The sequence below is a fragment of the Callithrix jacchus genome, chromosome 18 (assembly GCF_049354715.1).
Source record: "Callithrix jacchus isolate 240 chromosome 18, calJac240_pri, whole genome shotgun sequence".
In the NCBI taxonomy this organism is placed as follows: domain Eukaryota; kingdom Metazoa; phylum Chordata; class Mammalia; order Primates; family Cebidae; genus Callithrix; species Callithrix jacchus.
In genome coordinates this window covers 20,897,464-20,907,525 of record NC_133519.1, presented here as the reverse complement: position 1 = coordinate 20,907,525, position 10,062 = coordinate 20,897,464, and the positions used below count along the sequence as shown (strand labels likewise).

General features: G+C 52.2%; 2 protein-coding genes across 5 annotated transcripts; both read left to right on the top strand.

Annotated features, from left to right (window-relative positions):
• The first annotated feature begins 317 nt into the window (after positions 1-317).
• On the top strand, positions 318-6,830 carry USF1 (upstream transcription factor 1). 3 transcript variants are annotated; one of them, XM_035279440.3, is made up of 11 exons: positions 318-435; positions 2,759-2,851; positions 3,234-3,283; positions 3,456-3,540; positions 3,911-4,012; positions 4,274-4,469; positions 4,707-4,794; positions 5,242-5,300; positions 5,447-5,541; positions 5,776-5,904; positions 6,090-6,830. In XM_035279440.3, exons 5-11 carry the CDS (start codon positions 3,914-3,916, stop codon positions 6,177-6,179), a joined length of 756 nt encoding a protein of 251 aa, XP_035135331.1. In that variant the 5' UTR covers positions 318-435; positions 2,759-2,851; positions 3,234-3,283; positions 3,456-3,540; positions 3,911-3,913; the 3' UTR covers positions 6,180-6,830. The 3 variants fall into 3 exon arrangements, with proteins under 3 accessions (XP_035135331.1, XP_035135330.1, XP_078212257.1); XM_035279439.3 differs by having other exon boundaries at positions 3,456-3,571; XM_078356131.1 differs by lacking the exon at positions 4,707-4,794 and having other exon boundaries at positions 3,456-3,571.
• Positions 6,831-7,141: 311 nt separating this feature from the next.
• On the top strand, positions 7,142-8,386 carry TSTD1 (thiosulfate sulfurtransferase like domain containing 1). 2 transcript variants are annotated; one of them, XM_002760178.7, is made up of 4 exons: positions 7,142-7,190; positions 7,401-7,523; positions 7,975-8,137; positions 8,223-8,386. In XM_002760178.7, exons 1-4 carry the CDS (start codon positions 7,181-7,183, stop codon positions 8,272-8,274), a joined length of 348 nt encoding a protein of 115 aa, XP_002760224.3. In that variant the 5' UTR covers positions 7,142-7,180; the 3' UTR covers positions 8,275-8,386. The 2 variants fall into 2 exon arrangements, with proteins under 2 accessions (XP_002760224.3, XP_008983008.2); XM_008984760.4 differs by lacking the exon at positions 7,401-7,523.
• Positions 8,387-10,062: the final 1,676 nt, after the last annotated feature.

Sequence of the window (10,062 nt, the reverse complement as noted above, 5' to 3'; positions counted from 1 at the left end):
CCCAAATAGCCCTTGTTAAAGATGGCGTCTCCGTCGGACGTCCCTCCCCTGATCTCAGCGGGACTCTCATTCTTTTTTCCTGGAATGAAAAAAATGCCCTGCCCAGCACTAAGATATTAGTACAAGTTAGTCGTCTCTTTCTCGTTCTTGTCAAAAGTGGCCAGGACTTCAGCTACATTCTCCAGGACACGGCTTCTTTTTGGCTTCAGAGAAAACCCACAATCATCGACAACCTTTAACTCTCACCAAGATGGAGCGAGCGGAAGTGCGGCGGCTCAGAGTTTGAGCTTATGGGCGGGCCCAGGGAGACACTTCCGCCCTCACCAACATGGCCGCAGGCTGGAAGTGCGCATGAGCAGCTGTCTATGGCGATACCCAGATCGGGACAGGGAGAACACAGTTGGAGAAAATCGGCGGCTGAGACGGCCTTGAGCGGTGAGTGTAGGACCAGGCAGAAGTCTGGAGACTGGGTGGACTGGCAAGGCAGGGCAGCTTTGACTTTGTTTCTGTTTTTCAGGTTAGAGAACGCTGCCAGAGGGGAAGCCTTTGTTTTGGGGGAGGGGACTGTGCTGGTTCTTTATCTCCTACCCGGCTTTGTGGGCCGAACGAACTCTCTCCCTGCCCCGAAAGCGCACGTCTCAGCCCTCCTGCGCTGACCAGCTGCGGGCCGCAGCCGCCGGCACCCGGCCCCTGAGCTTCCGCGTCCCTGACGCCCTTTCCTGCCTCCTCCGCGGAGCAGCTGGGGCGCTGGGCTAGCGCTGCGGGGCTGCAGGGTCACGGCGCAGGCTCCCGGGCTCGCGCCTGGCGGGCGCTCAGCTCCATAAGCGTCTACTGGTTGGTGATCCTGCAGGGAGACGCCTCATTCTCAGGCTAGGTCTAGACGCCTGACTTCTTTCGGGAGATGATTTTTTTCCCCTTTGTGTCCAGACTTCGCAAGGGCTTTTACTGGGCCCTTCTGGCCTGAGCATGCACGCTACAGTGTCCCATCCCGGTTTCCTTGTCGGAGATCCCTAATGCTTAGGAAATGCTTCCGGATGTCCAACTAAGAATTGAATAAGTAGCCTGACCCGGTTGCTGGGTGTCCTCAGAGACTGCCCCGGCTGACAGCTGTGGCCAATAGAGATGCCTCCTGTGCCGGGCCCTCTCTTTCATTGCCTTCTCCTGCAGTCAGCGCGGCAAGCTTCGTAGGGCATTTCCTCCTTTGGTTTGAAGATGGAAATGTAGGTGGTCCCAAAACACTAGTGCTACTTCCCCTTACCGACTGGGATCTCCTTGCAGCGTACTTCCTTTGGACGGTTTCACTTTCAGTTCCTTTTTTAACATTTTCCTCGGACGCAGTCCTTCCAAGGCTTATCCACTGAAAATTTTCCTTGGATAGGAAAGATTTGGAGAACCTTATGGGTAGATAATTTCTAAAAATCTTGCCCGTTTGTGTTGGGATTATCTTACTGCTTTGTACTGTGTAGCTTTTTCTTTATGGAGGCATCTCTGCCCAGCCCTTTGTTTTTCCTGCCCTCTGGCTGGGTCTCAGGGTCCTAAGGCAGACCTTGTAGGTGGATTCCTCCCCCTTTGTCTCTTCTTCAGATTCTGGGTTTTTTTTCCCTTCTTGCTGAGGCTCAGTTGATTTGGAGTTGTCATGGCAACATGTTAGCAACTGTGTTGTTCTACTGGAAGGCTTGATGAATAAAATAGAGGGCGCTTGAAAATGATCCACTTGGGCTTTGGGGTTTCTAACACATTATATAAATCTGGATGCCCCAAAACAAGAGCCCTGTCAGTAGAATGGGGCCCAAAGGCCAAGTTCGGTCTTTGTGGTTAGGGACATTCTTCCAGTGGTAATGGGCTTCAGATTTCCTCTTCCTAGATTTGAGAACAGAAATGTCTCAGTGGACAATATGTGGCTGAGAAACTGGAAGAAGTGTCAGTGTCCATGACACAGTATTTTTTGATGGTGTGCCAATACATGGCCCGACCTGATTCCCATGAAGCTGCCGTCATGGCAGGTCATAATAGCTTTAATAACGATCCATTTAGAAATGTGTTGTTGGCCAGGCGAGGTGGCTCACGCCTGTAATCCCAGCACTTTGGGAGGCTGAGGTGGGCGGATCACCTGAGGTCAGGAGTTCAAGACCATCCTGGCCAACATAGTGAAACCCTGTCTCTAAAAAAAAAATTAAAAAAAAAAAAAAAAAAAAGATGTGTTGTTTTGGCCAGATGTGGTGGCTCACGCCTGTAATCCCAGCACTTTGGGAGGGGCAGGTGGATCATGAGGTCAGTTTGAGACCAGCCCGTCCAACATGATGAAACCCCGTCACTAATAAAAATACAAAAATTAGCTGAGTGTCGTGGCACGTACCTGTAGTCCCAGCTACTTGGGAGGCTGAGGCAGGAGAGTCACTTGAACCTGGGAGGCAGAGGTTACAGTGAGCTGAGATTGTGCCACTGGACTCCAGCCTGGGTGACAGAGCAAGACTCTGTCTCAAAAAAATAAAATAAAAAATTGTGTTGCTTCTGTCTTCCAGTATAATTATCCCTCTCCACCAGGAGTTGGAGTGATGGAGGGACTAGGAATACTATTTGTAGAGTTGCTTTTTCAATCACTGTAGGCCAGTCCTCAACATCGGTATGGTGGAGGCTGATTGTCCCCTGCAGATGACTGGGTTATTTTCCTGGCTATGTGTTCATGGAACCTAAGTTCTAGAACCAGAGATACTGTTCCGTGTCCTAGACTCACTGCAAACTCCGTGATTTCTACCAGGACTTAGCACTGAGGCCTGTGAATCAGGAGATACCAACAGCTCCAAAAAAGGACCAGTTCCTCGGATGTGCCCCCTCACAGAGAGATGAAGGGGTGAGTGAAGAAGAGGTAGGATCTGGGATGAAAGATGGGTGGCCTGGAAGAATGCAGAATGGCCAAGAGCACTGCCTCAGGAGTCAGGTAGACCAGGATTCAGGTTCTACTGTATCACGTACCGTATGATTTGGTTTCTCCATCTATACAATGGAAGTAGTGCTATCTATCTCTTGGTGCTGTTTTTAGTATTAAGTAAGAATACATGTTATTACTTAGCTGAGTGTGTGTTCATAGTAAACAGTAAACACTAGTTGTTATTCTAACCTACCCCAGCATCTGTTGGGAATGCCAATGAGTTTGCAGCCATATGTTACTGGGCCAGTGAGTTTCTCATTCACTTCTTCCCATATTCTTCCTTTTGTCCTTTCACCATAAACAGGCAGCAGAAAACAGCTGAAACGGAAGAGGGGACAGTGCAGATTCAGGAAGGTGAGTGCTAGAAACAGAACCACGGCTAAGAACCCACCATGGGCTCACTTCCTCCCTGACCAGACCATCTCCTGTGCATCCTCCTTCAATGACATGAAAGTGGAATGGGGATGGTGTGGGGTGGGGGGCGGTGGGGAGAAAGGCAGACTTTTCCTTTGTTCTTTTAATTCAGGTGCAGTGGCTACTGGGGAGGATCCAACCAGTGTGGCTATTGCCAGCATCCAGTCAGCTGCCACCTTCCCTGACCCCAACGTCAAGTACGTCTTCCGAACTGAGAATGGGGGCCAGGTAAGGGAGGGGGCCAGGTGGCTGTAGGTGTTATTTGGGGTTGGGATTGAGGGAGGTAATTGAACATGTCTTGGGGTGACCTGGCTTGGAGGATGAGCTGAAAGCATAGATTGTTGCAGGGGAGGGAGGTGCGAATACTGGAGTAGAGACTGGTGTGAGGTTAGATGTATGCTGAAACCTGTGTGTGGAGAAAGAAGGAAGAATGGCTGAATCTGTGTCTCTGAAGGATTCTTGTTTTGGGGCCCTATCCAAGGGAAGCTTTATGAGGGGCCCTAGGATTCCCAGCACTTAATCTGTTCTTCTCTCTTCCCCTCCCTCTGCCTTCCTCTACGCTTCTAGGTGATGTACAGGGTGATCCAGGTGTCTGAAGGGCAGCTGGATGGCCAGACTGAGGGCACTGGTGCCATCAGTGGCTACCCTGCCACTCAATCCATGACCCAGGTACAGGATATTGGTTGGGAGATGACTAGAGTTCTGAGAAGTAAGATGAAGAAGGGAAGCAATAGGATGGGGGTGAAGCTAGGAACAGTGAGGCATCTAGGGCTACCTTGTCCCAAAACACTAGGCTCTCCCTTTCTGGACGTTTTTCTCTCTCTCTGTCTTCTCCACCCTACCCGCTACCCCAAGGGATAGAAGCTGCAAAGTGGTATAGTGGGAAGAAGTTTTTGACTGTTGAATCTGTTCTCTTGCTCCCCTTCCCAGGCAGTGATCCAGGGTGCTTTCACCAGTGATGATGCAGTTGACACAGAGGGGACAGCTGCAGAGACGCACTATACTTACTTCCCCAGCACGGCAGTGGGAGATGGGGCAGGGGGTACCACATCGGGGAGTACAGCTGCTGTTGTTACTACCCAGGGCTCAGAGGCACTGCTGGGGCAGGCGACCCCTCCTGGCACTGGTGAGATATTTCGGGAGGATGCTGGCTGGAAGGGTAGGATAGGCTGTGGGACATGACTGGTAGGCAGTGAGCCTTCACTCATGACTCTTAGTGATCATTAGGACCTGGGCAGGCAGTGAGTCTGGGGATGCTCTTCTTTTAGCATGTTCTTTTTAGAGGGGGGGCCCAGGGTCTTCACCTCAGGGCATGGTGAGGTTCCTACTCATGTCCTGACAGAATCATCCTGTGTCTTCACAGGTCAGTTTTTTGTAATGATGTCACCACAAGAAGTACTGCAGGGAGGAAGCCAGCGCTCAATTGCCCCTAGGACTCACCCTTATTCCCCGTGAGTGACCCTTGTTTCTTCTCAGATTCCATAAGTGGTTTTGTTTGTTTGTTTTTGAGACAGTCTTGCTCTGTCACCCAGGCTAGAGTGCAGTGGTATAATCTCAGCTCACTGTAACCTCTGTCTCCAGGGTTCAAGCAATTCTCATGCCTCAGTCTCCCGAGTCACTGGAACTACAGATGTATACCACCATGCCTGGCTAATTTTTGTATTTTTAGTAGAGACAGGGTTTCACCATGTTGGCAAGGCTTGTCTTGAACTTCCAACCTCAATTGATCCACCTGCCTCAGCCTCCCAAAGTGCTGGGATTACAGGTGTGACACACTTCACCCATCTAGCCTTAAGTGGCCTTAATACCTGCTAAATCGTGTATAATTCTTTAACCCTAAACTCCAATCACGTATTTTATCCTTCTCTTACCCTGGTCACCCTGGGCTCTATTGTCAGGAAGTCAGAAGCTCCTCGGACAACTCGAGATGAGAAACGCAGAGCTCAGCACAATGAAGGTAGGTAAGATCTGTGTGGAGCTAGGAACTGTCTGGTGGGCCTAGGACAGCAGTGATGTCTGAGGGGAGGAGGGGTTAGGTACTTTTACCCTGGGACTTGCAGTGAGTTTTCACGGAGTCACCTTGTCCTCCACTTTGCTCCACAGTGGAGCGCCGCCGCCGAGACAAGATCAACAACTGGATCGTGCAGCTCTCCAAGATCATCCCAGACTGCTCTATGGAGAGCACCAAGTCTGGCCAGGTCATGGAAAGACCCTGGTAGTGGGCAGGATGCCTGAATTCTGTCTCCTGGTATTGTTTCCAGAAATGGTAGAGAGTAGGGCACACATGACCTCTCCCTGAAGTTCCTGTATCCCTGGGAGATACTATACCACCTTTCTTAGGGGAAAATGAGGTCCAAAGTGTGAACCTACTTTTGGAAAGCAAGCTGGGTATCTCAAATCCTAGTCCTCATTTTGTCGGCCTTATCTTGCAGAGTAAAGGTGGGATTCTATCCAAAGCTTGTGATTATATCCAGGAGCTTCGGCAGAGTAACCACCGCTTGTCTGAAGAGCTGCAGGGGCTCGACCAACTGCAGCTGGACAATGACGTGCTTCGACAGCAGGTCAGATGCCCACCCCCAGTGCAGCCCTTCTCAGCTCTACTAGCCACTGACCCAGTTTGACACCCTCTACTTTGTTCTCCATGGAGAGGGCTTCGTCTCTCACCAGTGGATGTCTGAATACATTCAGGGGCTTGGTAGTGCCAGCTTTACTACCCATTCCATTTACTCTCTCCTTCCCATGTCAGGTGGAAGATCTTAAAAACAAGAATCTGCTGCTGCGAGCTCAGTTGCGGCACCACGGATTAGAGGTCGTCATCAAGAATGACAGCAACTAACTATGGGGATCCAGGGGCTTTGGGCCCAAGAACTGCAGATAGCCCAGGAAGCAACAGCCTAATCCCGTGCCCCTTTCCTTCACTGCCCACTTCTGGCAGGGGACTGGGGGGGGTTTCAGAAGGTGTGTCTTTGAACTGAGGCCCTGTGATATGGCAGCCTGCAGTGGTGTGAAACACACAATGTGAACGTGCACTGACAGCCTTGCCCACCCCCACCACGCAGCCCCTGGGCCCTTGCGTTCCTCTCGCACAATGCATGTGCTGCCTCCATGCTGGATACTGGACACACTAAACTGGGGGGCTTGTCCTGTGCTTGCTTAGAGTGCCCAGCAGAGGTCTGCTGACGGGTGATGCTCTGGCTTGCCCCAGGACTCTGGCACTTCCATTGGTTCTTCCTTTCCCTGGAGCTGAGGTTTAGACATGCACCCTGCTGCTCAGGGGAGCAAGCTTACACAAGAAATGGGGGAAGGATGTTTAGCAGTGGCTGGTGCCCATGAAGAGGAGATTGGCCAGCAAGAAGCTGAGGCCTGTGCAGACATCTCTGGAGCCAGGGAGAACTACAGGCAGGGGCCCACTTGGGGCCTTCCCCCTTGTGGGGGTGATTTTTTTTTTCTTTTTTTTTTTTTTTAAAGATAAAACTGTTCAAAGCCACAGTTGTCTGCTTTTCTTCCTTTTGTGGGCCACAGGCTGAAGGGGAGGGGCACATTGCCCTTTGACCAGTATGGGCTGGGGCAAGTTCAGGGTGGGGTGCTGCTCCTGTACTCATTACCCTGCGTCCTGGTTCCTAGCCCAGACCGGTATGTCGTTTATGGCTTACGCTGGAGAATATTAAGGACTCCTGCGGTGGGATGGTGCTAGCGGCGCCGCGAACAGGTGCTGCGGGGGCGGTGCGGGAGGCGGTACCCTTGCTTCCGGATCCGGTCTCAGTGACCGAGATGCTGCGGGTGCTGAGGGGGCGGGCCGGGCCCGCGCTCGGGAGACTACCGGTTGCTGCACACACCATGGCTGGAGGTACCTGTGGGGGATTCCTGGGGCCGAGTTCGGTCCTCGCGGCCCCCTGGATTGAGGCGTGGCGGCAAGGGGGGGTGGGGAGCGAAGGGGCGTAGCCAAGGGGTCCTCGTGCACACCCTACTGCGGAGGGGCGCTGCCAGGTGAGGGGGCGCCGTGGTGGCCGTGACTCCGAGGCCCCCTCTCCTGAAGTCTGTCGTGCCCCTTCCTCAGCGCCCACGGTCTCGCTCCCTGAACTCCGTTCACTCCTAGCCTCGGGCCGGGCCCGGCTCTTCGACGTGCGCTCTCGGGAGGAGGCGGCAGCTGGGACCATTCCTGGGGCGCTCAACATCCCGGGTATGGGGTGGAGAGGGGACCGTCCAGAGGAGTCTTTGCCAATAGGACCTCACTTAGGATGGAATGGGGAAGGCACTGGTTTTGGGAGTCCTGCATTCCCGGGAGCCAGCCTCAGCTTTCGCAGGTGGAACTGGCCTATTCAGTTTGAGGGTACAGCAGGCGGAGAGGAGAGGGGGCAGACCAGCCTCTCTTGACCTCCCAGAGATAGGAAAGATCGCTTCCGGATCCGGGACGCCTGAGGGAGCATCCCATCCCGCCCCGCCTCCTCACGGCTAGGGGAGTGGCTCGCATTCAAAAGCTGTTGGTTTCTGGTCCTTGAAATTGGGGTCAGGGTAGGGATGGCTATCAGATGCTGTTTGGGGTCCTTCAGTACTCAGCCTTTCCAGGCCCAGCTTCCGAACCTGAGTGCCAAACTGCCGGCTTTCCCTTCTTACCCTCTCCACTCCTCCAGTGTCCGAGTTGGAGAGTGCTCTGCAGATGGAGCCAGCAGCCTTCCAGGCTTTGTACTCCGCTGAGAAGCCAAAGCTGGAAGATGAGCATCTTGTTTTCTTCTGTCAGATGGGCAAGCGGGGCCTCCAGGCTACACAGCTGGCCCGCGACCTTGGATACACTGGGTATGGGAGGTGTGGCTGCTAGCTGGGAAATGATGGGGCCTGTCTGTCGGGTCTGTCCGTCTCTCACCCTTCTTTCTCTCCACAGGGCCCGCCACTACGCTGGGGCCTATAGAGAATGGTTGGAGAAAGAGGCTTAGGCAGGAGGCGGCTTACATATTGCCACCTCCTGGCCCCTTAATGGCCACCTTTGGGCAACTTCTTACAGTGTTGTGCACATACAAGTACCAAATAAAGAGCATTTAATCGGAAGTATTGGAAGCAATTAATGTGTCCAGGTGGACTGAAAACAGTTCTAATCTTTATTAGACCTCAGTTGAGCCTGGATCATCATTTCTCCTAGCATTCATCCGCTCCCCCTACCACTCTCCACGTGCAAAATTCTAGCAGTTTCCTGAGAGGCTACAATGTACAGTTCTCCTTCTGGAGCAGCTGTTTTCAGCCCACAATGCACATGAAAATCACCCAGTAGGTTTTCTTTTTGTTTTAATTTAGAATATGGGGGTGGAGCCTGAGCATTAGTGGCTTCATGGGCCTCTGGAGTGATTATCATATGCAGCCAGAAGCAGGCACCACTGCTCTAGACCAGAGGTCAGCAAACTCTGCTCCCAACTGGCTGTGCTGCTGTGACTTCTGCTTATGTCTATGGCTGCTTTGTCCATGGATTGAGGAGGTGAAAGGGCAATCCCAGGCCTTTGGGTAAGGGAATGGATGGCACCCTTCATCCCTACTGATGCATCATGCACAGATTACAGGTGTGAGGAGCCCTTCCTGTGCCACCAAAACCAGGTTATTGTTTTAGCAACACTGATCTCTCTCTCTCTCTTTTTTTTTTTTTTGGAGACACAGTCTCGCTCTGTTACCCTGGCTGGAGTGCAGTGGCTGGATCTCGGCTCACTGCAACCTCCATCTCCAGGGTTCAAGCAATTTTCCTGCCTCAGCCTCCTGAGTATTAGAGGAGTATGCCACCACACCTGGCAGATTTTTGTGTTTTTAGTAGAGACAGGGTTTCACCATGCTGGCCAGGCTGCTCTGGAACTCCTGACCTCAGGTGATCTGCCTGCCTCCACCTCCCAAAGTGCTGGGATTGCAGGCATGAGCCACCACCATGTCTGGCCAACACTAATCTCTTATACTGGATTTAACAAATTAAGGCTGAGCATGGTGGCTCACACCTGTAATCCCAGCACTTTGGGGGGCTGAGGCGGGCAGATCACAAGGTCAGGAGTTGGAGACCAGCCTGGCCAATATAGTGAAACCCCGTCTCTACTAAAAATACAAAAATTAGCTGGGCGTTACAGTGTGCACCTATAGTCCCAGCTATTCAGGAGGCTGAGGTGGGAGAATCGCTTAAGCCTGGGAGGCAGAAGTTGCAGTCAGCTGAGATTGCACCACTGCACTCCAGCCTGGGGCAACAGAGCAAGACTTGGTCTCAAAAAAAACCAAAATCTGTGGAATGTGGTGGCACACTCCTGTAATCACATATACTTGGGAGACTAAGGCAGGAAAATCTCTTGAACCCTGTAGGCAGAGGTTGCAGTGAGCCAAGATTGCGCCATTGCACTCTAACCTAGACAACAATAGTGAAACACAGTCTCAAAAGAAAACAAAACAAATTTAATTGATTGGCCAGGCACACTGGCTCATGCCTAGAATCCATGCACTTTGGGAGGCTGAGGTGGCAGATCACCTGAGTTTGAGACCAGCCTGGCCAACATGGTGAAACCCTATCTCTACCAAAAATAAAAAAAAATTAGCTGGGCGTGGTTGTGTGCACCTGTAGTCCCAGCTACTTGGGAGGCTGAGGCAGGAGAATTACCTGAACCCCAAAGTGAGCTGAGATGGTGCCCCTGGACTCCAACCTCGGTGACAGAGAGAAACTCAGTCTCAAAAAGCAAAATTTAGGCTGGGTGTGGTGGTTCACACCT